Source organism: Sinocyclocheilus grahami, unplaced genomic scaffold (assembly GCF_001515645.1).
Source record: "Sinocyclocheilus grahami isolate Dianchi unplaced genomic scaffold, SAMN03320097.WGS_v1.1 scaffold20.1, whole genome shotgun sequence".
Classification (NCBI taxonomy): domain Eukaryota; kingdom Metazoa; phylum Chordata; class Actinopteri; order Cypriniformes; family Cyprinidae; genus Sinocyclocheilus; species Sinocyclocheilus grahami.
In genome coordinates this window covers 1,719,209-1,746,326 of record NW_015505199.1, presented here as the reverse complement: position 1 = coordinate 1,746,326, position 27,118 = coordinate 1,719,209, and the positions used below count along the sequence as shown (strand labels likewise).

Below are 27,118 nucleotides of genomic sequence, written 5' to 3'. Positions count from 1 at the left end.
GCTATAACTTTGGATGTCATGACTAGGCTGTATTTTGGCAGTAGTTTGTAATAATTAAGCTCTTTGTAATGTATTTGAAAAAATATTTTTTGCTCATCAAAGCTCAATTTATTTAAAAAAGAAATTGGAAAATATTATTACAATTTAAAATAACCTTTTTTTAAATTTAATATATTTTAAAATGAAATGTATTCCTGCAATGGTAAAGCTGGAAGCTGGTCATTCAGTAATCATTGTAATATTCTGATTTGGTTCTAAAAACATTTATTATCTATGCTGAAAACAGGTCAGCATTTAAAAACTGCTTCACATTTTGTGGAAATGGTGATACATTTCTTCTTGGATTCTTTGATGAATAGAAAAAAGAACAGCATTTATTTGAAATAGAAATGTTCTCTAACATTATAAATGTCTTTACTGTTTGATCACTCTTGATCAATTCAAAACATCTTTGTTGGATCAAAATATCTTTTTTTTTTTTTTTAATCTTATACCAAACTTTTGAATTATAGTGTATCACGGTTTCCACAAAAATATGAAGCAACATAACCGTTTTAATTCAGATGACTTTGATGATATAATCAAACAGACTTTATTTAAGTTATTATATTGTGTTTTGTTTCCTTATGTTGTCTTGTTTATTCTCAGTGAGGAATCCGTATACTGGTCACAAGTACCTGTGCGGTGCCTTTCAGTCCAGTGTTGTCCTTTTTGAGTGGGTGGAGTCCATGCAGAAATTCATGTTGGTCAAGGTAAGTTCCCATCACTGTGTCTTATTTTGAAGGCTGTGCACTCTGGAGGTTGCATTTGTTGGCCGCATGCGTCATTGAGGCTGCCTCAGTTCAGAAAAGTAATCATTACATTGCAACGTGTGTAAGACATTATAGTCATTTAAACCTCACAAGGAATTACAGTCAATTTTCATAATGGTTACTTTTTTTTAAATGTGGCATCCTCAATGAAATATGCGGCCATATGAGGGTGCAATGAGACAGGGAATGTTACAGAGTAATATGCAGATTAGTATTACACTAAAATCCATAGGAGAGGTGTTTAACTTAAGGTTTTGAAAACAGCATGTAGCACGTAGGCCACATTATTAGCTATTCATGCTTCCATTAAGCTTGTAGAATTGCTGATCTTCTACTTAAAGGGGTCCTATTATGCTCTTTTACAAAGTCTTGATTTTGTTTTGGGGGTGTACTAGAACATGCTCTCATACGAGGTTGTTCAAAAAACACATTATTTTTCACATATTTTACATTATTACAACACCTCTCTCACCAGTCTGGCATGAACGGCTCGAATAGTTCCTGTATCAAATGAAGGCGAATGTGCTGAAATACGAAATATGCTGTGATTGGTTAGCTGGGCCAGTGTGTGTTGTGATTGGCACCACTCAGCACCTGGTCGGGAAATGTCATGCCCCTTACCAAAGCCGCCTGCAAGCTTCAGTGTAAATATTGCGTCAATATCAAATCAATTTGAGCGCGATTTGGGAAAGCTAGCGTATCTCCGACATAGTGATAACACTCGTTGCCTTCTCTAGTGCAGCTCAACCAGGTCTCGTCCCATTCGTCGGTATTTGTGATATCACAAATCCCGGAAAATATGCATTGTAGTCCAAACGAGTCGTTCGTTGTAGTTTTTGAAAAAAAGTGATTTCTGTTAAATAAAATATCTCCTTTTGAACTGGACTTTGAGCTTTGTAACTTTGCCGATCTTTTTTATGCTCAAACAGCAACATTACAGACTAACTAAAAGTGAAAAAGCATAATAGGACCCCTTTAAGACTTGTAATTAAAATTGCTTTACTTGTGGTATTTTCACATGCACGCTGTTCCAAATTAAGCACAGACTCGTTCCCTGCAGAGCATAGACTTCCCCCTGCCGTGTCCGCTGGAGGTGTTTGAGATGCTGGTGGTTCCAGAGCATCAGTATCCTCTCATCTGCATGGCTGTGAGCAAAGGGACAGAGCTCAACCAGGTGGTGCGGTTCGAGACCCTCAACCCCAACTCTACCTCCAATTGGTTTGATTCTGGTGGGTACTTTAAAATATGACACCATTATCACACTGATTAAGATAAGTCTTTACATTTATGAATAATTTAATTGCTTTACATTTATTAATAAATATTAATTGAATAATTTAAATGTAAAAAAAAAATTGCCTGTTAATGCAACTGTTTATTTAGAAGAAAATTAAATAAATTTAAATGAGCTTTTCATTCCGGTTTGACTCTTTTAGAATTTTAGAAATGCAAAAGTCTAGAAATTGTTGTCGTTGTTGTTTCAGATACCCCACAGAGCTGTGTAATCCATGTGACCCAGCTGGAGAGAGATACAATTTTAGTCTGCTTAGATCGTAAGTACGGAACATGCCATTTATAGATCAATAACAGATGCATGCATATTAAAAAAAACAGATATAATGATTAATTGCCTCTCTTCTTCCTCTCTAGGGTGCATTAAGATTGTAAATTTGCAAGGTCGGTTGAAGTCCAGTCGAAAACTCTCAGCAGAACTGACTTTTAACTTCCAGATTGAATCAATAGGTATGAGAGCTTGGCACATTAACGATGGCCTCAAGTAAATATAACTCCATTCTCTAAGCACACTGAATTGAGCAATTAGCCTCTTGGCATATTTAAACACTTTTGTATGGGCAAAATGTTTAATTTATTTAAAATATATATATTTATATCTCTGTTTTAATAACTCCCTCGCTCTATGCATCCATCTATTCCTCTTAGTTTGCCTTCAAGACAGTGTGTTGGCCTTCTGGAGGCATGGCATGCAAGGACGCAGCTTCAAGTCCAATGAGGCAAGTCCTGCTGTATATGTGAGAGATGATGTACAGACAGCCTGTCAATAATATCACAAAATAAACCCTGACGGAGTGGTTGGGACCCTGTTGTGAAGCAGACAATGCATTATATATATATGAGCAATATCACTCGAGTACGAGAGCGATACCGGCTCTGTATCAGCATGACTGTGATTAGGCCAGAGGCATGAGGCCGCAGGCAATCACAGCCGCTGATATAGAGCCAGTATCGCTCGAGTACAAGAGTGATATTGCGTTTATACAACAGTTCGACGGAACGTGTGTAATTACACAAGAAACAACGGAGTGCCTAATAAAACCCTCTTTTGTGCGGAACTACTTCCTTCCGCCACGGATTCAAAGCTCAAGTTGACAGTTAAACATACGTCACTTTTAGAATTCGTATCAAGGGCATGTGCTGCTTCAGTTAGGTTATTAGTGAGAAATAATGCGGCAAGACGTGCATCCAAATGAGAGAGAGAGAGAGACCGCGAAGCTAGACATTTCTTCTTATGTTAATCTTATATTATATTATACTAACGTACTCTACGATTAGCTCAGTGAATAATAAAAAAAAAAACATAGACCCGGCTAGAACAAGCGGAGTGATACAAAATCGTGAAAGGGCGTTCCTGTAGCGATACCAGTACAATATCTCACAGTTCTCAACCAATCAGATTTGAGAACCAGAACGAACTGTTGTATAAATATATATATATAAATACACACACATACACACTCTGACGCTCACAATTATTGATATATATAGTATTTCAGAGAGCAGCATTAAGAAAAACAACAACAACTAAAAACGAGGATTTTTTTAATATACATAAATTAAATGACATACGTATTGTGCAATCCCATTATTCTGTCCACATTTTATATTCCAGATTACACAGGAGATTTCTGACAACTCAAGGATATTCAGGCTGCTGGGTTCAGACAGGTGAGAAGAAGCAATCCAATTATTAAATCATTAAGTAATTAATATCATACCCTTTATTACCGGTGTGCCAAACGTAGGTCATATGTATGCAGAAAGGGCATCTGGTCATTTGTATTTGTTTTTATTTCATTCTTTTTAGAGTGGTGGTTTTGGAGAGCCGACCAACAGACAACCCCACAGCACACAGCAATCTCTACATCCTCGCAGGCCACGAAAACAGCTACTGACTGCAATGAATTATGGGATAAAAACACTACATGCCGGAATGCAAAGTTACAAGAGCCTTTGGTTTCATGTGGCCCGATGACAACTAGCCACATCTCAGAAGAACCACAGATATACTGTTGGGATACAGCTGAAAGTACAGAGGAAGACTTGTATGGACATAAAGATCTCAGAGTAGGATATTCAGATCTCAGAGAACAGACGGGCCGTAACCGCACGATGTACTACAGTATGCACTTTCACACTTATCTGTTTTATAGGCCTCGCTTTGGTTTGGCTTGTAGCAGTTTTAATTTATTTTTTACCTGAAACACACACACAAACAAATGTTTTTTTGTTTTTTTGGGCCACTACTCACACTTTGACGTAACCACACAAGTGCTTGAAGACACGTATTTAATTCATGTACATACAGACATAGTATTGTTAAGTACTCTTTGTATTGGTTGTGTAGATATCAGCACATTTATGTTGTACAGGTTTGTGGCAGCGTTGGTTATTGTAAAGGACTGTGAGATGCTGGGTTCTACTTAAAATTACCTTTAGGGCAGATAATTTTTGTTAATTGCAATAGTTTAGGAATCACAAAGCTGAAGTGCCCATCTTTCCAAGACTTGCCGCCTTAACATTGCTATTTTTATTTGTTTGTTTTTATTCTGCTTTTTTTATATAAAGCCAAATAGTGTTTTTATTGAGCAACTTTGAATTCGGTGGCCCTTGTAATTGTTTTTAACTCTGTGGTATGCACTCACTTCAAATTTGCACAATGTTATTAAAATGCTGATGTGTATATGTAAGTGTATGTTTAAATCCATGCAGATAATAACATATATAGTAGGGATGCACCGATATGAAAATTTTGGCCGATACCGATAACCGATTATTCTTTATTTTTGAAAGCCGATAACCGATATGTTGGCCGATAAATCTATATCCAAATTGTTATATACTTTTTGAGAGCCTGATTACAAAAAAGGTCTCATCATTAAAAGCCACATCCCAAACACTTCAACATAAGCAGCCTAGTTTGAACGGTGTACGTTTTAAAAATATTTTTACTCTCCCATTACCAAATTTAGTCATAAAAAAGTCTTACAAATAAATAAAATTATGCATAAATAATGCAAACAAGTCACTGGACATCATTACACGTGTAAAGAATCAAAATGAATGCGCCATAGATCAATAAAACGGAATAGCCTCTGCACGGACAATAATTAAATGATTTTAATTACTAAACCATATTGTTGATGAAAATAATAAGAGAACAATACAAGTGGTTGTTGTTATTAATAATGTATCAATGATTTTGAAAAAGTAACAAATTAATACCACTGTTTTAAATAGCAGCCGTTTGAGCTGCGCGTGCTGAAGCTGAAGAGCTGAATGAACACGGTAAACTGAAGCGCTTTGCTGGCAGCTTATTTAACTCAAGGAAATGCATCCTGAGATTAATATTAATACAACATAAACATAATATTACAACTTATATATGTACAAAATTACGCAGTTATTGCATGCTATAGTCAGAATGTGTGATCCTGTTGTGGATGCGCTCTTCCCATAACAACGCGCTGAAACACGGCAACTAAACCCATAGAATTCACAACGTTTTATTATAATAATGTTCTCATTAGAATTTTATATACACGACATTCCCAATCATAGTTATTAATGTTGTGCACTGCTGTTTGAGTTTATCACCGGTAAACTGAAGCGCTCTTTTAACTTAACCAAACGCATTCTATATGAGATAAATCAGATATACATCAAATAAACACAATATTACAACGTACAATTGCACAAAAGGCTGCAAACGAACAGCGCACATCTGAAGTGTCTCTGAAGGAAATAATGCATTATTTATCGGCTTTAAGATATCGGCCAAATTTTCTTATTGGGCCGATACCGATAACAGAAAAAATGAGCATTTATCGGCCGATACCGATATAGTGGCCGATATATTGTGCATCCCTAATATATAGATATATAGACACATATTTTTTAGTAAATGTGTATACATGTATAATCCTAATAAGCAATAAATCATTAGGATGTTTTTACATTGTTTTAAATAAATCAGACTGTAAGACTGAGTTCACAAGCTTGTTATGTGGATGACATTACTGTCTGCATCCAGCTGTGTTTGTATGTCATTTGAGTGCTGTACACATTATTTAGAAGATTATGTTGGAATTTGTGAAGTGAAGTAAACTTTCAGCAACATGGACTGGCATTAAATCTCGCTCAGAACTGTTGTTGAAAGTAAAGGAAATTCCACCATAAGAAAATAGCATATTCCTTATGCTCTCTTGTTGTTTGTCCGTGATTGACAAGTTAATACGGTTATGGAATTCATTTTCGTTTTGTTTCAATGTACATACTGTAAAATAAAATCATGGTTTTACATACTGAGATGTCTTTCGTGTTTTAATAATAACTGTATTTTGCTATCTTAGCAAAAAAAGTTAAATGTTTTGCTATCTAATCTTCCATGCTTTTTTAATACACATTGCTTATTTGTTTATTTAAATGTACGAAAAATATTAATAACCATTTGCAATAATAATAAAATGCAAATATCTATAATTAAAAGTTCGAAACGCAGGACAATTTTCCCAGGCAAAATAAACGTGCGCTGAACAGGAAGCTAGCGCAACACAACCGGAAAAAGACTTTTATTTTAAAACAGTTTTGTTCTGACTCTTGCTTCACAGTCCGTCTCGTCACAGACATGGCTGCGTCCAGTGTTTTTAAAGCAGGTCTTTTCAATCACAAAGTTGCAATCGTGACTGGAGGCGGCACTGGGATAGGAAAAGCTATTACTTCTGAGCTCTTACAGTTAGGTATGCATTTACTAGAAGTTTTACAGATGGATCTGACTGTGTTTAGATCAGGACTGCAGTGAATTATAGTCCAGATATTGTGCAACACAGCAATCAGTCACTAATTTATGATTCTTTTTCACATTTCACAATTCACACACATCACATATTAGTAATGACATATTTAATTACTACCAATACAATATATTTGATGCTTTTAGATTTTAATTTCCATTTCTGTTACGTTTATATATACAAATGAGGCACTGTCTAATTAAATATTTACTAATTTCCAGAACAGATATTCTTTTTTCATTTTGTTAATATATTAAAGTTTTTTACAGAGTTTTTTTTATCACTCCATAAATTAAAAAAATACTGTCGACAGCCAAAAAAAAAAAAGTCACAGTGCTTGTGAATCATATATGAACAAACATCTCTGTAAAAACCTCCATAACGTAGATGGGTATAAAACTGTAAAGTTTGGTGTACATAAGTGGTATTTAAAGATGTATTATAATTGAAATAAATGTGTATTTTAGATGTTATTTTTTTCCACTGAAAGAAGACATGTTATGAAAGAAAAATAGCCCAAAATCTCAAAATTACCATTAAAAAAAAAGACGTTTTGTCTGAAGTATTTTTCCTTAACTATTAAATAAATATATTGTACTTAAACTATTTAAAAAAAAACACATTTATAAAAAAAATATATATATATTTATACAAAAATCTAGAGTCTCAAATATCACTCATGTTGTAGGCTGCAGTGTGGTTATATCGTCCAGGAAGCTTGATCGTCTGGAGTCAGCAGCTGAAGAGCTGACGCAGAAAATCCCCTCATCCAGTCCAGCTAAAGTAACTCCTATACAGTGCAACATCCGAAATGAAGAAGAGGTGACAGTCTCATAAACCTGTATTTTGTACCTTTATGCCAGAGAAGCGTGTAAAATAGTCTTTGTTTTTAGCATGTTCATTTTGGACTGGTTTCTCCAGCTGGAAAATACCGGTTCATAGGTAATAACAGTATACTGTAGGTCTGGATTATAATGTGGTGTGATTATTTAGCTCCCGTTCTTAACAGGTGAAGAACCTGATGGCCTCCACTCTGAAGCTTCATGGGAGGATTGACTTTTTGGTGAATAATGGAGGTGGGCAGTTTTCCAGCCCAGTGAACTTGATGAGTGCAAAAGGCTGGAAAGCTGTGATTGACACTAACCTCAACGGAACGTTCTTATGCTGCAAAGAAGGTTTGGCATAAATGGCAATGTGAAATGCGAGACATACAGTTTAGCAGTTTATCTGCTGTTTGTTTTGATCGTAATGTGCAAATTGTAAACTTTATTTCTGAAATTACATGTTGACAATTCTGCATAATAAATTCAAAGGCTACTCAGTCAATTTTTGCTCTTAATTCATAGCATACAATGCATGGATGAAAGATCATGGAGGTGCAATTGTGAACATCATTGCAGACATGTGGAAGGGTTTTCCTGGAATGGCGTGAGTTGGACATTATAACAATATAATAAAAATATTGTGTATTACTTTGCATTGTTTGGCTGGTTAAATCCTCTTTTTTAATTTGTTAAAAATTTTTTATGACAGGCACACAGGAGCGGCATGTTATTTTTTTCCACTGAAAGAAGACATGTTATGAAAGAAAAATAGCCCAAAATCTCAAAATTACCATTTAAAAAAAAGACGTTTTGTCTGAAGTATTTTTCCTTAACTATTAAATAAATATATTGTACTTAAACTATTTAAAAAAAAAAACACATTTATAAAAAAAATATATATATATTTATACAAAAATCTAGAGTCTCAAATATCACTCATGTTGTAGGCTGCAGTGTGGTTATATCGTCCAGGAAGCTTGATCGTCTGGAGTCAGCAGCTGAAGAGCTGACGCAGAAAATCCCCTCATCCAGTCCAGCTAAAGTAACTCCTATACAGTGCAACATCCGAAATGAAGAAGAGGTGACAGTCTCATAAACCTGTATTTTATTTCTTTATGCCAGAGAAGCATGTGTAAAATAGTCTTTGTTTTAGCATGTTCATTTAGCAAGGCATATAGGATCAAATTTGATTTCTCCAACCGGCAAATGACTGCAATTCCTGTTTATAGATAATAGCAGTATAGGTTATTCTTGACAGGTAAAGAACCTGATGGCCTCCACTCTGAAGCTTCATGGGAGGATTGACTTTTTGGTGAATAATGGAGGTGGGCAGTTTTCCAGCCCAGTGAACATGATGAGTGCAAAAGGCTGGAAAGCTGTGATTGACACCAACCTCAATGGAACGTTCTTATGCTGCAGAGAAGGTCAGGCATATATGGCAATGTGAAATGCGAGACATACAGTTTAGCTGCTATTTGTTTTGATTGTATATGTAAATTGCAAAGCCTTATTTCTGGCCATAAATGAATTGACATGTCGACAATTCTGCATAACAAATTCTCAAAGGCTACTCTCAGTCAATTTTTTGCTCTTAATTCGTAGCATACAATGCATGGATGAAAGATCATGGAGGTGTAATTATAAACATCATTGCATTAAGAATTCGTGAGTACGGTTTATAAACTGAGGGGACGGATTGTTTTTTTTTCTCCTACAGGTGACTTCCCGGGCTCCGTACGTTAAGGCCCCCAAAAAGCCCCGGATAGTCGAAACATTTTTTTAATAATAATAATCCTTAGAAAAACAATAGGCCCCTGCGCCTTAGTGGCTTGGGTCCTAATTACATTTAGGACACAGAAAAAACTTATGAATGAAATTATGAATGAGCGATATCCAAACATGGTATTGTGGTTCTTTTTGCTTGCGTTACGATATAAAACCATACTTTTATTAAAGGGATTATTATAATAATTTTTAGTTCATTGGCGGCGGGGGGGTAAATGATTAATCTTTTTTTCTTTTTCTGGCATCTTATTCGGAACTCGTTTAAAAATTGGGGCTCCAAAAACTCAGGTTGCTAGGCAGAGCGCTGCACGCGAGCACGCGCACGCCGCTGATTGGCCAAACAATGGCATTAGCTGCGCGAGGGGGGATGCGTTGTCCTCAGTGTGGAACTGTCCGAAAAATAATAATAAACCCCGAGCTAAAAGGTTGCACGTGATGAGCACTTGCAAATGATAAACGGAATAAACAAGCGACATCTGCATGCATTTGTTTGGGGGTTTATTCGAGGTAAGAACCGTGTATTCTCGCATCATTAAAGCAGATAGTACGTTACGCGTGGGGTGTGACTTGACAATGCCAGCTACTAAAATGCGATGTATTGCAATGCAGCGCAAAACAAAGTAACATATATAACAGGCGGTTGTGTTTTTTTCTCTCATTCTAGAAGCAAACCTCTTAAAAGGTCGATTGAGCTGCATACTGACACCACAGGAGCCTCTCTGGCTTCATAGTCATGAGTGAAGGGGCATCTGGAGACATCACTGGTTTGGATCTGGAGGGAGCGATTGGGACAGAGGAGACCCCCGTGAACACGCTTCAGAGGTCGGCAGAGGAGGAGGGAACCACCACTCGGAGGAAGAAGAAGAAGAAAAAGAAAGAGATCATCTACCGCTCTGACCTGGAGGTGGAGGATGCTGGGGAGGGAACCTCAGCAGATGTGGACGGAACCTTTAGTCCTCCACTTGACGAAGGTGAAAATATGATATCTTGGGGTGAACTGTAGCGTGATGATTGTCCAAGTGCAGTGAAATGCATCATTTTGTTTACTGTAATGGGTTAAAACAGATGATGGCACCATATCACCTGTGCTTTCTATCCAGAATACACCAGATTGAGACCATGAGTAATTATCCTCATATTAAATAAGACATGATTTTATCTTTTATTTTTTATCCTTGCTGATCGTTTTATGTCAGTTATCTAGGTATTGTTTGTTTTACAGTCTTCTGGTTAACAGATTTTTTCCAGAAAATCTTGCAATCTCAGGGAAGTATATATTTGTAATTACCAGTCCTAGAAAAGGTGTGTCTTGCAAGTTAGAAACATTAGTACATTTTATATACTAATCATTCATTTATTTAGTTATTTATTTAACGAAAGTAATACTTTTATCAGCAAGGGTTAATTAAATTGACCCAAAATGACAGTAAAGAAATGTAAAACGTTACAAAAGATTTCTATTTTAAATAATGCTGTTTGTTTAAAATTTCTATTCATCAATGGCAAAAAAACAAAAACAAAAAAGTATCACAGTTTCTACACAAATATTAAGCAGCACCAAATCAACATATTAGAATGGTTTCTGAAGGATCATGAAAATTCAGCTTTGTCCTCGCATGAATAAATAAAAATTCTAAAATATATTAAAATATATAAAAAAGTTGTTTTAAATTGTAATAGTATTTCATAATATTAATCTTTTTTTTATTGAATTTTTGATCAAATAAATGCAGCATTTGTTGAGCTATAGACTTGTTTAAAAAATAAATAAATAAAAATCATACCAATCCCAAACTTTATAACGATAGTGTGTAATTATTCATTGGTCAAACATTTAATAATGTTAATAATTATAAATGTAATATAGTATATTATTAGTTGTAAAATAAGTGCTCGTTTTCTGTAATTAGTAATTAATTCAAGGCAAGTGTTTTGTGCCTGCTGGCTTGGACTGTATACATTCCAATATTTATTGCATTTCCTTTTTCTTTCCTGCATGACAGATTTATTTATAGTAATGTGTTGTTAATGCAATATCCTCCTCAATATTGATCTTTCATTCACAGAAGAAGAGGATATCCCTCCTGACAGCCGTTTCGTGACCCTAACTGGCACCATCACACGGGGAAAGCGGAAAGGCCAAATGGTAGACATCTATATGACGCTTACCGACAAAGAGCTGAGAGACATGGCACGCTCCAAAGAGCGTCTAGATGCAGAATGTGACGGGGCCGCAGAAGCCAAGCAAAAACCCTGTGCACTGGGGGTCAGCCAGGGCCCTCATGTTCTCCTCTGGAGCCTTTCCTGCTCTCCGTTCATCTTCCTTCTCTCTTTCATCACATCGTTTTACTTCGGAACGCTCACCTGGTACAACGTCTTCCTGGTTTACAATGAGGAACGCAGCTTCCTGCACAAAATCACGGTGTGTCCCTTACTCATTCTGTTATACCCGGTGCTGATCATGGCGTTGTGTGTTTGTATGGGGGTGTATGCCGCCGTGACCCAGCTCTCCTGGGTTTTTGGAGAATGGTGGCTGGCAGTGAGGGACCTGGAGAAGGGCTTCTGTGGGTGGATGTGTGGGAAGCTGGGGTTGGAGGACTGCGCCCCGTACAATGTGGTTGAGCTGCTGGACTCTGACACTCTGTCCGGGACCCTCCAGGGGAAGAGGATGGAAGATGCTGAGCACACTTCTACTTTGTGAACTTGAAAAGAAGGAATAATTTTTTTGATTTAAGGAATGTTATGGGTTAATACAAGTTATGCTCTGTCCGTGGTATCTGTGGGATGCTAAAGAACATCATTTTGACTTGGACAGGATAGGTCTCCAGACTTTTCAGTGAGTTTGTCAACTCAAGTTGTTGAGTTAACATAAAAAATGAGTCAAAATTATTTTTGGCAGCATTTAACTTGTTTTCAAGCCCAAGCATTCATATAAAGGGATAATTCACCCAAAAAATTTAAATTCTGCCATGATTTACTCACCCCTAATGTTGTTCCAAAAAAATATATTTTGAAGACTGGTGATAACCAAACCATTTTGGTTCCTATTAGCTTATATGAACCGTACCATATGAACAAAAAACATTTGTATGTTCCACAGAAGAAGTCTTCATTTTGCACAGTTTTATAGATGTGTACATGCTCTGATAGGGAATTATCAATGAATTAGTTAGACACTATTAAACAAGCATGGCTATTTATTGTAAAATTTCACAAAAACAATGAAATATAGGGCCAAGTTACTCTAAGAATTCAGCACATTATCTTTTCATATCCAATTTTTTTTTTTAAAGAAACAATGGAGGTTCTAATGCCTTTGCCTTTGATTTTTTAGACAGTATGTCATGTACACTCTGAGTACTCTAAAGTATGTTACATATTTACATTGGTCCTGTCTTATTAACATTACACACTCTCTTTGATGATACTTGATAAGCAGATAATGTTTCCTCTCTTAATCTTACTGATACTTTCACTTGAATACCACAACAGCAACATTTTACACTCTAAGCAGGCAAATTAACTTTTACACTTTGTGATTTTACACTTTGTATACTTCTATATATATATATATAGGCCTAACAACAATGGTGCTATGATAGTGTTCACCAAGGATATCAGCCATTAAAAACCACAGACTGTTATACAAGCATTAAGCATATTGGCTCAGTTGTCCCAGAAGATCATCTTACATTTCAAAAACCTTTTAAGAGGACATTCACAGATTATTGGATGATACATCTACTTCAGATGGGGCGGTGTCTGGTTCTCATATTGCACCTCAAAAACTCAACTCCAATAAATAGTTCAGCTCTGAGAAAGAGGTATGAATTATAGCACTCATTTCCTCTTCATATACAATCATCATTTACAACTTTATCTGTTGTTTATGTAGGCATACTGTTGTTTTGTATAATTTCTAAATGCAGGCTTCCCACGGTAATTGAAAACTTGTTCAGCAAAAAGTGGGGGAACCCCGTAACTATCTTAGCAGAGATCTATGCATCTGATCTGAATAATCTGAAATATGTTAACAAAAATGTAAAACACCTAAAGACAAAATTGCTCTAAGGTTGTACATTTATATCTGAAATATTGCAATTATGCAGTTATTAAAAGCCCTTACATTATGGTATTATATCTGTGAATGAGCAGCTTTGATATAAACCGCCTTTAGAATGAGTAATCGTAATCATCAGTAGTTTCAGTCTGTTGCACAAGAGATTATTGTTTATCTTTGGGGAATTTTACAACTGCTGTGCTATACAAAAAACACTCCTCATGCTGCTCCTATTACAAGACCTTGACCTGTTTTTTTAGCAGTTAGGCCAGCCTTAAAACTGTTACACAAACAACACTTGAATGGCATTATGAACTATGGTCTCCTGGCACAAAATAGCCTGTTTATCTGCAAACATGGTCTCAAAGCACAATCTTTGTTTTATAGCATGAACTTGATAATTTTTTGTTTTCACAAATATGCACTGGGTGTGTTTTTAATTGTCAACAATTTATAATAAAGAATTTTTCATTTGTTGTTTCAGTTGCATAGTTTTTGCTCCGTCAAAAAAGTTAAAACCTTTCAGACTTACGTAAAAGGTGTGCCATAGAGATATACAAGTTAATTACCCAACCTTTAAAAAATGTAATTGCGGCTTGTCAACAAGCATTCCCTCCCTTGACAGGTCTGTTATAGAATCACCACTAATTAAGTGTAATGAGAAGAAAGAAGTAAATATTCTTTAGAATGAGTAACAGCATGTGAAACTAACAACTGAAAGTGTAGACCGGGGTGCCCAAACTCGGTCCTGGAGGGCCGGTGTCCTGCAGAGTTTAGCTCCAACTTGCCTCAACACACCTGCCTTCAAGTTTCTAGTATGCCTATTAAGAGCTTGATTAGCTGGTTCAGGTGTGTTTAATTGAGGTTGGCGCTAGTTTGGGCACCCCTGGTGTAGACTGTAGACCAGGGTTCCTCAAATCTTGCCCTGGAGGGCCAATGCCGCTAAACTCTTCAGGACACCGGTCCTCCAGGACCGAGTTTGGGCACCCCTGGTGTAGACTGTAGACCAGGGTTCCTCAAATCTTGCCCTGGAGGGCCAATGCGCTGCAGAGTTTAGCTCCAAACCTGATCAAACTCACCTACCTGTGATTTTCTAATGATCCTGAAGACACTGATTAGCATGCTCAGGTGTGTTTGATTAGGGTTAGAGCTAAACTCTGCAGGAAAGTGGATCTCCTGGGCCAGATTTGAGGATCCGTGCTGTAGACAGAGAATTCCCATTTGAGGGCGTGGCTTGTTCGTGGTTCTGACTCTATGATTTTAGTTACTTTCGTTTTAGGCCTGATCTGGTCTTGTCAGGGAGATGAAGCCACACAGCGTCAACGGTAATATATCGGCAAACGCCAAGTATTCCTTTCTGTTGTAATGGGATATTTTTAAGTAAGATTTCAATATTTTAACCTATTGTTTGTTTATAGTATTACCTCTTCATACCATTTCCATGAAATACGTAGTTGCACAGTCAAAGGTCATTCAAATATAATTTGATCTAGTTGTTATAAAATCAAAATATGTATATTGTTTGACACATGATGGCGTAGTTTGTGCTTTTTGAATATAATATACCTATCTATCTTATTTTATCGGTGGTTACGGATGTTATTGGCATTTAACTATGCTAGGGTGACCACGTGCCATTTTCTCAGGACGCGTCCTGGCCAGGATTTCTATATTGCCTAAAATATCTAGGTTTTGGCTTTGTTTGCGTGTGCAGACCGATCGGTGTATGACATCAAAATAACATGATGATAAATAACAACACCTATATATTTTAGGCAATATAGAAATCCTGGCCAGGATGTGTCCTGGGAAAATGGCACGTATAGTCACCCTAAACTATGCGCTCCTTAAATGGACACATAATGCTTTTGTTTTGTGTAATCAAATGTTCATGTATCAAATCATTCTTTTGAGTCGGATCTTTTCACAGTGAAGACGCAAACGAATCGCTCGAGCCGTTTTGAAACGGATCCTTTGAATAGTTCCAAGAAATCGAATCTCATGATCTCTGTTGTAAAGCACGACAGAAATAAGCGTAAACTAGAGACGTAAACGGAAAGCGACCGAGTCCTTCTCGGGATTCCCCTTGAATTCTATGGGAAGGCTAGTTTCGCTTTTGAAATTAATACTTGTGTATAAATTCCAAGATTCTGTACGCAAAAGTCGTGAACTATGCTGTCCAAAATGCAAAATAAACCCCCAGGAAGTCAATCCACCCTTATGTACAATATAAAGTTTATAGAGTTTTAAATGCACTATGTATGTATTGAGTATATCCAAATATAATTTCGTTATGATATCGCATTATCTTTTATTTATGTGCCACATTTCTTCTTTTCCTTTTCCATTTAGTGTCACCAGGAGATAAGCCTGTCTGCCGGCAACACCACCAAAACGTTTGGCTCTCTAAATTAAGGACATTAAAGGTAAGTCTTGCCCAAGCAGCTGTCTTCCATTTGTTCACATTCATTGAAAAAAAAAAAGCTTCATGTGGTGTGTGTGCTTTGTCATTTACAGGTGTAAATCCAAAGTGGCTATTGATTTCTGGAATGTGATGAATGAAGCTTCAGTGGATTTCTTTCTCAATGGCATAATAAATGCAATTTTCATTCAATAATCACTCAAAAAAAGGACAAATGGCAAAACATTTTCCACTTTCTCCTTGACTAGCCTTTTAAGTAAACAAATAGATGTTTAAAATGCATAATAAAATTACATACTCCCAGCTGTTAAAATTACCTGAACTATAACCTACAGGATCTATACAGGATCATACAGTGAAATGGCGGATGGATTTTCTAACATGGTTAACAATGTGACTGCATCTCTTAAAAAAGAGGAGTGTAAGACCCTACGGTACCTTTGTACAGATTTGTTCAACAACATCTGTGTGGAAGATTTGAGAGGAGCTTTGTTGGCATTTGCCAAACAGACACAAACTCAATCAGGCCAGTCTCAAGCTGGTGATGCCCTACTGATGGAGCTCATGTTCCGAATGAAGCGCTTTGATATCCTAAATAAGTTTTTTGGCACCAACAGACAACAGGTAGAAGGAATTGTGAAGAAGGGCGGCGTCCTCTCAGATTACAGGTAATTTATGCTATTAATTCTTAATAGCATATCTCAATATCTGAGATACAGGTGCATCTCAATAAATTAGAATGTCGTGGAAAAGTTCATTTATTTCAGTAATTCAACTCCAATTGTGAAACTCGTGTATTAAATAAATGTAATGCATACAGACTGAAGTAGTTTAAGTCTTTGGTTCTTTTAATTGTGATGATTTTGGCTCACATTTAACAAAAACCCACCAATTCACTATCTCAACAAATTAGAATATGGTGTCCTTGTATGAGAAATGTGGTGAAACTAATAATTATGGTAATGAAAAGCCTTATTTTAGATCCTAACATTGATGTTTTTGGAGTTATTAGAGCACTCTCTTGGGAAAACCCCATGCAGAAATACCCATGAATGATATTTTCACCCATTTGAAAGTTTGTGTATTTTGAATTGATCTCATTTACACAGGGTTCTAATGGCAGATGTGAGCGAAAACCTGGAGGATGAGGAATTACAATCTCTTATATTCCTCCTGAGCAGTACCCTGGCCAAAGAAAGACTAGCTAGAGCTACTGTAAGACAGGAGACATTGCATGTTAAACCTTCAGAATATTTGTACTAAAAGAAACTGAAATGAACATAAATGTGCATATAGCATGATCAAGTCCAAAAGCTACCACTTTTCCATTTCTAATGGGGTTTGTGTAATGTGAATGCTTATTTCATGTTTGTTTCGTTTGATTTCTAGAGCTTTCTAGATGTGGTGGTGGAGTTGGAGAAGTTAGATGAAGTATCTTGTGATAAGCTTGACCTGCTTGAGCAGTGTTTGAGGAACATTCACAGAATGGACCTTGTCGAAAGGATTGAGGCCTATAAGAATAGAGGTCAGTCATTTATGAGATTAATTTATGAGCTTTTCTTTTGGTTCTTGTTTGAATTTCTTGTCACCTAAAAGTGAAAAAACAACAACTCTGGTTTCCTCAGGGCTGTTTACATTCTTAATAAACTAGAATAAACTCCAGTTCTCAGCAGATTTTCTGTATGACATTACATCTGATTCATTGATTGGATTACAGCGCTGAATGATTTTAATTGTGACGACAACCTGGCATGAAACACCTAGTGCACCCATGGTTGACATTTGTAGATGCTTTTTTTTCATGGCTCCAGTTACCAAGCTTGAGCGGTGCCGCACCCAAAATATTTTAAATAAGTAATAGGTAAGTAAATGAATGCATAATTAAATCTGAAGAAAGAATTTGTAATCTCTTCAGGTCAGAATGTACCATGTGCAGTTCCGAAGGTTCAGGATTATTTTAAGGTAAGACATGCATTTTAAGGAAATAAATTTCTGTATTGAATACATAGATACAGTATGTTACATTATGATTAAATTTTTACTAATTATTGTAAAAATGTTTCTCTCTCTTCCTTCATTTCAGTTCGCCCCTGTGCAACATCAGTCTCCTGTTCAACTAGTGAAACAATCACAATGCTGTTCTCAAGGTGACTTGTTGTTAGTATGTTTATATATATATATAGTACCTGTGAATAACATTAAAGACTTTTAATGTTTGTGGTCTTTTTCTAGAGTTGCACATTTTGAAGCTTTCAGTGCCTGAAACAGGGACACAACATCAAGAGGCAAGAAATCAGCCTCTTACTTGACAAATACTGTAAATAGTAATCGAAATCTATCTTCTTTTCTGATGGTTATTTTATTTGAGTAGGTTATAAGACGTTCCTCCCACTGTCTGTCTGCTAGGCTTTTATGGAGGAGTATGAAATGAATCTTGAGCAGAGGGGTCTGTGTATGATTATTGACTGTGTTGGCTTTGATGGAGGTAATGTAGTTACAACTGCTGTGCTATATGTAGGTAGTGTGTCATAATGTATTAAAATTAAAGTGTGATATAGATTGTGTATTAAGAGTTAAATGAGAAATACGTGGCGAGTTTTGACCTAGGTTTTTCCCCCAGTAAACTTGTTTGCCACCACATTGATGTCATGATATTTTGGGGGAAAAACACTCTTCATGATTAAGTTTTTAAAAACTCCCAGTGTCCACTCCTGATTTTCTATAGAAATTCACAATGTTCATCATAGCATTTTGTTTTTCCCTTTAATTACAAATTGGCATAAAGTATGGTTAATATGAAAAAAGGAACAGAATTTGTAGCTCTTTAATGCACTCTTGCATAAAACATCTGCATCTAAACATCTACGTTGTGTCCTTTCAGACTTGTTGAATCAGACATTTGAGCGTCTGGGTTTCAGGGTCATTCTCCACTCTCTCCTGGGTCTAAAAGAAACCCAGAAGGTCTTGGAAGACCTGACCCGCAACAGGATCCTTCATGGGGTCAATCGCTTTGTCTGCTGCATCATCAGCAGGGGAACGGACACTTATCTGTTGGCTACGGACTCTAGTCGCCTTGGCATCAGGCTGGAGGATCTCAGGCAGCTTTTCAGCCCTACCAACTGTCCCTCTCTGTGTGGTAAACCTAAACTCTTCTTTACCCTGATCTACAGGACCTCAGAAGCCCCAAATACATGCTCAATGGACGATGAATACCTAGAGACAGATGCACCAACATGCCACTGTTCTAGGAGGCAATGTGCAGACGCAAGGACTATCCCAGTGTCTGCAGATGTCCTTTGGAGCGTGTGCAGAGCAGAGGCAAAGCTGCTGGAAGGGTCTGGCCACCAGTCTGTTTACATGCATGCTTTAAGCTCTACCTTACTGAGGGGACGTGAGAGGTATGGTTGCTGTTTATGATCCATTTCAAATAGCGCTTAATACAACAGTGGACAATTCAAATATTTAAAATCATGCAATTTTATGAACAATAAATATTTTTTGCTGTATTATTTCATTCACAAAAAAATGCTGAACATTCACTTTGAGAAAGGAACATCTCTTTACAACACTTTACAGGTCTCATTTATTAAAAACATGGTATTAGCTATTAACGAATATGACCTAACAGTGAACAATATATTTTTTACATTTAGTATTGTTAGTTAATAAAAATGCAATTGTTTATGTTAGTTTGCAGTGCATTAACTAATGCTAAATATATATACATGTGTGTGTGTGTATAATATAATATATATATATATCTATCTAAGATTAATAAATGCTATAGAAGTTTTGTTCATTCTTAGTTCATATTAAAGGGATAGTTCATCCAAAAATGAAAATGTAAGAAGATTAGGTGATTTTGTTTCTTCAGTAGAACACATATGATGATTTTTAACTTTAACCGTTGCAGTCTATCAGTCGTATAGTTCGAAAGTTGCATATTAAAAGACAGTTGGACATAGTGGTGTATTAGAGGTAAAAAATAATTATATAAATACTTTTTGGTTTCTGGCACAAACCGATCGTTTCGTGTCTTAGGACATCAATGTGTCGTCACGAGCCGCAGGGTTCAATTTGGATTTGTCTGTGCTTGTTTTTTTTTTACTCTCGTAGATTTTGTTACCATTGCCATGCATTATACGACTGATAGACTACAACGGTTAAAGTTAAAAATCATCATATGTGTTCTACTGAAGAAACAAAGTCACCTACATCTTGGATGCCCTGGAGGTAAGCAGGTAAACATCAAATTTTCATTTTTGGATGAACTATCCCTTTAAAGGTGCTATATACAAATGTTCAACCACTAGATGTCACAAGGGAGCTCCACACCCCCCTCATGCAACACATCAAGAGAACGGAATATATAATGAAATTGAAAATTTTGGCTTTTGTGAATGATGTCAAGTGACAAGGAAAGTATTATGCTAGTATAGAAAAATGCCGTCCGGCCATGTGTACATAAATATTTTTCAGCATTTGCTGTTGAGTTCTCAGGAAATAAAAATCTGTAATTAAAAGCTCCTTATTTCTGTATTTTTCTCCTAAATTTGCAGAAAGATGCTTTTATTGGACGTCATGGCAGAGGTGAACAGAAACGTGGTTAGTCACAATCAACAAAATCCTGGCAATGAGTACCACTTTCAACTCTCACACACACTACGCAAGAAACTTTACTTGTAACACTTAATGTGTACATCACAACACAAACTTTGTCTCTCTTTCACACACACACACACCGCACTTGTTGTTTTTAGAATGGAATTATTGTTTGTGCCCATATAGTGGATGAATAATCTGACCATAGCTGAATACTGCCGTAGCGTCTTGTCCTATAACATTGTGTTTTATGTATTTGAAAAATGATCAATATTGCTATTTATTTATGTATCTTTACCTCCTGTGGCAGCTAATACGATGTTCTCTGTTGCAGTTACAATGCTAGTGCCTCATTAATTAATTTAAGAATACCTTGTCATCAGTCAGGCTAAATTAAGTTTATTTGTATAGGTCTTTTGAAAATACTGTACATATTGTCTCAGAGCAGCTTTACAAAAAAATCATGCCTTAATGCTCCAATAGTGCAAGGCAAAGATGAATGGTTCAAGGAAAGCAACTCTGAGTTGTTTAGGTGATGAACAGAAGCTTTGGGTAGGAATCAGACCCCATCATCCTCTGGTATGACATCTAGTTACATTGTATGCTGTAGTATTAATCATGGGTCCATTGAATACATTTTTAATATGTGAGATTTGAGAATCTTGTTGAGTAATGCATTTAAACATATATATTTTTCATAACATCATATACACATCAATAATAATGCATATGCAACTTATACCAAATATATCCTTGTCGTCTCATATTTTTGATGTTCTATGTACTGCTGTATCAGGAGGCTGGAGTTTTGTGACCTTAATGAGCGTGGTGGAATGTAGCGTGATAGATCACTAGAGCAGACCATAAAGTAGACCATATAGGGCTTTAAAAGTAAGTTGACATGAAGTGATGATTATATTTGGGCTGATCTGATCAGATTTTCTGGATCTGGTAAGAATAGGCTATTGAAGTAGTCTTTAAAAAAATAATAAATAAAACACAACTGTTCAGAGTAGCTGCTCTATTCCATTTTCCTTCACTTTTTCCCTAATTTTTAATATGTAGAATTTGTAAATTATAATATGTATCAAACCAGATTGTACCACAACTTTAATATCAAATTATTTAAACATGTCTAATTGTCATTCAATTAAATAACTTATCATATTCATGTAATTCATTCCTTCTCCCTTCAGAGACTTATTTGTGAATTGGTTACTGGATGATTTGTATTAGCAGATTAAAAGATGACCGAATATGAAAACAGTGACCAGTATAAAAAATATCTCTAAAGTGCATTACTCTTGACAGCATGAAATGTGTAGAGAAAATGAGTATTTTGAATAAAAATGCTTTAAATCTACAATCCTTCAAAAATTTCATCTCGCTATCTTGAGTCATTTTTCACCACCTTCTAGTATAAAACAATAACCTGCAAAGAGAGTCAGTAAATTAATCTTTTTCAGTGAATACATTCAAAAGTTTTGATTCATTGAACTCCCGTTCACTAGCAGGGCTGGAAATGGGGGGCACGCGGGGGGATGGAGTCCGGGTGTGAATTTCGAGGGGGGCGGTGTTCCAGTTCCAACTGCCAGGGCCGTCCTTAGGGGGGTGCGGCCCTGCGCTTGAGAATTTCTACAACAGTTTTATACATTTTTTTTATTTTATGCAAAATTAATATTAAGTGACATATTTTAGAACACTATTGTCTGATTGTGCTATTAACGAAAATAATGCCAAACAAAGTCACAGCTGAGTTTATGAATGAATCTGCGTTTTTGAACAAATCTAGTGAGTCAATGATTCAATGACCCATTCATAAAGGCAGTCATTTGCTTCATTCCTAAATGAATCAGCTGTTCGAACGAATCGATTAAATGAATGATTCAGTGACAATGACTTGCCGCCACCTACTGAGGGTTTCAGTTTCATTTTTAAAGTATAATAAATTATTTAAATCCTTTAATATTTCTATTTTCAAAACTTTATATTTAAAACATTAATCTCATAACATTGTTATGAATTTAAATACCTTAATCTCTGAGTCACATTAAACAGTCTGTAAATATTCCTTAATTTGTGTTCTGTGCACCTCCTAGTGAAAAGACCAATTGTTAATGCTAATTTCATTTGACTGGTAACTTATTCATCCTATTCTTATCTTATTTTAATTGAATTTGTTTATTTAAAATTTTTAATAAAATATTTTATATATGTATATATATATTATACAAAAAGATGACACATTTAATAAAGTTATAAAAAATTGCATTACAAAGGTAAACTTTACACTTTAAAGAGTCAAATATCGCCTCATAACGGGAAGGTTAATTTCTGTCGTTGATCAGAATGTGTTTCTAACTTTTTATTTATTTATTTTTCTTTTCCACAAGTGCTCCTAAAGAGAAATGTAAGCATAGAGTCCTGAAGAATGTAATGTTACCTTTTAAAAACTAATTGCAAATGTTTATACAAAGTGTAAACTATTAAATATAATCTACAAATCATGCAATACTGTACCACTAAATAAGAAGTGTTTTGCGGGCTTAGCTAATCAGGCCAATTAAAGACAATTACTAATCATTCTCATTTTAAATTTTTTATTAAATCATTTTCATTTCACTAATCAATCTTTTTTTTAATTAAACACAAGAGGTCATTAATGATGCTTACATTATAACATCCTTGACACTAGGTACAAATGTCTGTGTACATTTTATTTGGTTAGCAGTTTCAAACGACCGTGCCTACAGCATCTTTAGGTAATAGGATGAGAAGCGGCAGGATGTGTTTTTGTTTGCATAAATTTGCCGTCATATATTTTTCCCCATCTACCAGAGGTCGGTAAAAAAAAAAAAAGTACATTTTAAGAAAGTGTTATAGGAACTACAGATACAGCAGTATGTTTTCACATGAGACTTTGTTCAACAGTTAGCTCTGTTTTCTCTTCTTGCACAACCCCAAATAGCTTTCTGTAGAAATGAAACTTATGCCAGGCTTTACTGTTTTTCCTAGTTTGCAGAGAAGTACAACTAAAATTTGTGAGAAAAGAGAATGAATTTTGTTTTGCATTTCATAAAAAAAGCACTGCTGTTCATATTTTAGAATTGTATTTTTTCAAGTTTACAGAGTGTGATTTTACAGATCATAAGAGGCTACAAGTGCACAACAGCAATTTTCTGTTCATACAAAAACTGATTGGTGGTCATTTAGGAGTGAAATTAAAGAAAAATTTATGGGGGCAAATTACAGAAAAAAAGTGTAAGCAATTAAGTTCATTTAAAACATTTTGAATGCCTTGATGGTGATCATAAGGTCGATGAAACATGGAAATTGAAAACATTTCTATTGAACCTTGTATTATATTAAAAAAAGAATCACTTGTGTCATAAAAGAAAGCATCTAACCTGACAAAGGTTAATTAAAAGAATTCCATTATCCAGAATTCCTGTTGATTATGAGAGCTAGAACCTGCCGTTTGTTTAGCCTACAGTGGGTTGCTTTGAATGATTTAAAAGAAAATGCTGGTGGCTACAGTTCTAGGTGAGCAGTGACCAATGATATCAAAATGAAAGCATGTAAACTAATATTTTAAGAAACAAATCTTTACAGTTCAAAATATTGATGTATGCTCCCTCTTTACAAAACTGCTGCTTTTTGGGAAACTTCACTGGCTCAGTAGTCAGGTGCTAGAAGTCAGGTTGCTTCTCATGACATTCTCATGAATGATGGCACCTGAATTAAAAATAGTAGATGTGGAAAATGTGGTTTTTAAGCAATACCTCGTTTTAATCTTTATACAATCAGTCTTCCTTCCTCTTCTGCGATTTTCTACAACAGCGTCTCCAGCAAAGTGCACAGCATTTAAATGTTGCTAGAGTTACAATCAGCACAATAAAAAGCAGGAAGCCAATCACATCTAGACTGTGGTACTGAAGCCAGTTCAGCTCATGAGCAGCAGGTCTCAGGTGGTCTGCCCCCTTGTGTCTCATAACAAACTCTGTCCAGTAGACTGCAAGGTCCAGGGGCTGCATGGGACGGTCATTGTGTATGGCCGACAGCTTCTCCATTCTTTGCTTATAGCTGCAGAACACAGCAAAAGAAATGCATTGAGATTATGAAAAAGAAAAAAATAATATAGAGACAGTGGGAAAACTTTTGAAAAAAAAACATCAAACTCTCACCTGCTGTCGTTAATAACTGTGTTGAGAGTATCGACCAGTGTTTCTGCAGTGATATCATGGATGCTGAGCACCACTCCCACCCCTCGAGTTGCCATACGGTGCACATTGTCACCCTGGTCACCAAAGAGGGGAAGCATCACCATGGGAATACCATGACAGATGCCCTCATAGATTCCATGTGTCCCACCATGAGTGATAAAGGCCTTTGCTTTGGAGTGACCTTTGATAAATGAGAAGAATTAAAGTAACTTTGCTTTTGATAGGACTAATTGGCTGGCACATACAGCAGATGACGATATGCAAACAATACAGTGGGGTCCAAAAGTCTGACTGAGATTATTTAAACCTGGAAATAGTTTTAGGACTGAAAAAAAACATTTTTTAAAAAGTTAAATTGAATAAACAAGTTGCCACATAATTAAAGAAAATTTTAAGTGTTTCTTTTTTTTTTTAGGTATGTCCCCCTTTGCTTTATATGATCACCACAACGCTTGTGAATTGTGAATTAATTTAGAATGAACAAATTGCATTAAATTAGATGCAAAATGCATCTAAAATGCATGGGCTCAGACCTTAGATCCCACTGTATAAAGCTTTGATTTAATTTGTTTTGTAGTATAATGTTTAGCATCCCCATTTATTGATCTTTGCAGACATAGGCACCAAAAAACACAAGATATTCTCCATTAAAAATAAATAAATACATTTAAAAATCAACTGCGATTCAGGAACCTCTCTGGTTGGTGGATCTCACAACTGGTCTCTGCGAGTCATAATACACACAAATGCCTTTTTACAGTGGCTATATAATAGTGTGCCATTCTATTCCCAAAATCTTGTTATTTATTATATTGGGCTTCATTCATTCAATACTTTTGTGACTGTTATTTTTTTCAACATTAAATAAAAACAAATAAAATGTATGTGTTTGGGCAGTTTTCATAATCAATAGCTCATATTTAGACAATCACGTGGAGTTTTATATGGCAGTATGCATCTGAAAAACTAAATTAGCAGTATATTTGTTCATTTCCTCAGTGAAAATCTGCGTTCTATATTATGACGGGTGGGCACTCACCGGCAGAACATAAATCAGCGTCTATGAGTGCAGGTATTTAAATAGAATTCCACAAGATCTATAGATATTCTGACACCTCAGGGCACCCTTTTCTTTCAAAATTCTCCAGTATTTATATAGCTGACCAGATTGCTCATTGGTCAAGCATCTGTGCCAATACAGCCACAGTTAATAGGATTAACTAACATTATGAGTCTGGTTCTGCTCTCCAGTCATTGCAATCATACCTGACATGCCAGGCAAATTACAGACTTTACACAGTTTGTTTAACAAAAGCTGCTTCTGTGTTCTTGGTTTAATGATCCATGTTGTAGCTGGAATTGTGGTTGGCTGATCCTTAACTTGCTACCTAAGAGATAAGCCAAGTGAATCCCTGGATTTAACAATAATAAATGTACTCCCTCACACTGGTCCTCACTCACTTCTGTTGACAAACAGAAATCCCTCATTCTTTAGCACTGAATCTAACTAAAGTGGTTGCTTAACTACAAATAAATCCTATTCTTTTCACATGAAAAAAATGCATAAATATATATGCAATTAAATTAATTATTTGATTCCATAGATCGATTAGGTTTCTAGATCTCTACTTTCATATTGATTAATAGAGCCTTATTTTTTTGGCTGCATGAAGAATTTTAACATTACATATACAAAGCATTAAATTAGCCAATTAAATGTCATATGGTATGGGAAAAGTAAGTTGTTCATTGCATAGTTTAAAAATAAATAAATAAACCAACACCCGGGTGGGTGATACATGTTGTAAGCTTAGTACCAAGGAAAAGAAAAAGAAAAGACCAGAGAAACTCACCGAGCAAGTCATTCTGTGGAAGCCACTTCATCAACTTGACATTTTCTGGGACATTATCAGGAATCTCACCTGTATACCGCCAAAGAACCTAGAAAAAGTGATATTCAGCAGGCAGTTTTTATTCAAAACTAATTGCAGCACAATTACTCCAGGTACTGAAGCTATCTTTTGAAGCTATACTAATTTATAAAACAGAACCAGGTTATCAGTTTAGACCACTACCTTCAACCACTACTTAAGAAGTACCCTTTTGGTGCAATAATTTTTATTCAAGTGTGTAGACACTTATAAATACATGAATTCCATTGCATTATATACAGTAGCATATCAAACCAAAGGCATCTACAATTCTTTTTCCCTCAGAACTGACCTGGCAGAGTTAACAAAAGTAATTTATCACATTTTCAACTAAGTTTGGCAAACAGAAAACACCCAAATACTCTTTTAT

The 27,118-nt window shown here is 35.8% G+C and overlaps 5 protein-coding genes and 1 long non-coding RNA gene across 15 annotated transcripts in view; 5 read left to right on the top strand and 1 right to left on the bottom strand.

The window, feature by feature from the left end:
- LOC107555982 (mitogen-activated protein kinase kinase kinase kinase 3-like) overlaps nt 1-4,027 on the top strand; it is an 80,294-nt gene extending 76,267 nt beyond the window's left edge. For all 6 annotated transcript variants that reach the window (XM_016238985.1, XM_016238964.1, XM_016238971.1 and 3 more), the window contains 7 exons: nt 649-752; nt 1,873-2,041; nt 2,297-2,365; nt 2,463-2,555; nt 2,754-2,824; nt 3,721-3,776; nt 3,916-4,027. In XM_016238985.1, the coding sequence (XP_016094471.1) occupies nt 649-752; nt 1,873-2,041; nt 2,297-2,365; nt 2,463-2,555; nt 2,754-2,824; nt 3,721-3,776; nt 3,916-4,003 (650 nt within the window). In that variant the 3' untranslated portion in view covers nt 4,004-4,027. The remainder of the gene's footprint in view (nt 1-648; nt 753-1,872; nt 2,042-2,296; nt 2,366-2,462; nt 2,556-2,753; nt 2,825-3,720; nt 3,777-3,915) is intronic.
- A 2,685-nt stretch (nt 4,028-6,712) lies between these two features.
- LOC107556299 (peroxisomal trans-2-enoyl-CoA reductase-like) lies at nt 6,713-8,565 on the top strand. Its single transcript, XM_016239373.1, has 6 exons — nt 6,713-6,847; nt 7,590-7,723; nt 7,911-8,076; nt 8,248-8,329; nt 8,435-8,451; nt 8,546-8,565. Exons 1-6 carry the CDS (start codon nt 6,736-6,738, stop codon nt 8,563-8,565), a joined length of 531 nt encoding a protein of 176 aa, XP_016094859.1. The 5' UTR covers nt 6,713-6,735.
- A 93-nt stretch (nt 8,566-8,658) lies between these two features.
- On the top strand, nt 8,659-9,380 carry LOC107556482 (uncharacterized). The gene is made up of 3 exons (XR_001605285.1): nt 8,659-8,806; nt 8,984-9,149; nt 9,328-9,380. It is a non-coding gene; the product is annotated as an uncharacterized lncRNA (long non-coding RNA).
- Nucleotides 9,381-9,886: 506 nt separating this feature from the next.
- Nucleotides 9,887-12,489, top strand: LOC107556471 (transmembrane protein 169-like). Its single transcript, XM_016239602.1, has 3 exons — nt 9,887-10,017; nt 10,175-10,481; nt 11,577-12,489. The coding sequence occupies exons 2-3, from the start codon at nt 10,244-10,246 to the stop codon at nt 12,209-12,211; spliced, it is 873 nt and encodes a 290-aa protein (XP_016095088.1). The 5' UTR covers nt 9,887-10,017; nt 10,175-10,243; the 3' UTR covers nt 12,212-12,489.
- Nucleotides 12,490-14,745: 2,256 nt separating this feature from the next.
- LOC107555958 (CASP8 and FADD-like apoptosis regulator) lies at nt 14,746-22,204 on the top strand. 4 transcript variants are annotated; one of them, XM_016238923.1, is made up of 12 exons: nt 14,746-14,895; nt 14,989-15,038; nt 15,923-15,996; nt 16,088-16,660; nt 17,102-17,207; nt 17,382-17,517; nt 17,908-17,954; nt 18,076-18,139; nt 18,225-18,277; nt 18,399-18,477; nt 18,874-19,390; nt 20,552-22,204. In XM_016238923.1, exons 4-12 carry the CDS (start codon nt 16,353-16,355, stop codon nt 20,676-20,678), a joined length of 1,437 nt encoding a protein of 478 aa, XP_016094409.1. In that variant the 5' UTR covers nt 14,746-14,895; nt 14,989-15,038; nt 15,923-15,996; nt 16,088-16,352; the 3' UTR covers nt 20,679-22,204. The 4 variants fall into 4 exon arrangements, with proteins under 4 accessions (XP_016094409.1, XP_016094404.1, XP_016094419.1 ...); XM_016238918.1 differs by lacking the exon at nt 14,989-15,038; XM_016238933.1 differs by lacking the exons at nt 14,746-14,895; nt 14,989-15,038 and adding an exon at nt 14,897-14,950.
- A 1,263-nt stretch (nt 22,205-23,467) lies between these two features.
- The window catches only part of LOC107555941 (UDP-glucuronosyltransferase-like), a 12,500-nt gene continuing 8,849 nt past the window's right edge, over nt 23,468-27,118 (bottom strand). The window contains exons 3-5 of one of the 2 annotated variants that reach the window (XM_016238906.1): nt 26,671-26,758; nt 24,779-24,998; nt 23,468-24,677 (exon numbers count right to left, since the gene is read on the bottom strand). In XM_016238906.1, coding sequence (XP_016094392.1) covers nt 24,398-24,677; nt 24,779-24,998; nt 26,671-26,758 — 588 coding nt within the window. In that variant the 3' untranslated portion in view covers nt 23,468-24,397. The remainder of the gene's footprint in view (nt 24,678-24,778; nt 24,999-26,670; nt 26,759-27,118) is intronic. The other variant, XM_016238910.1, reaches the window with a different exon arrangement.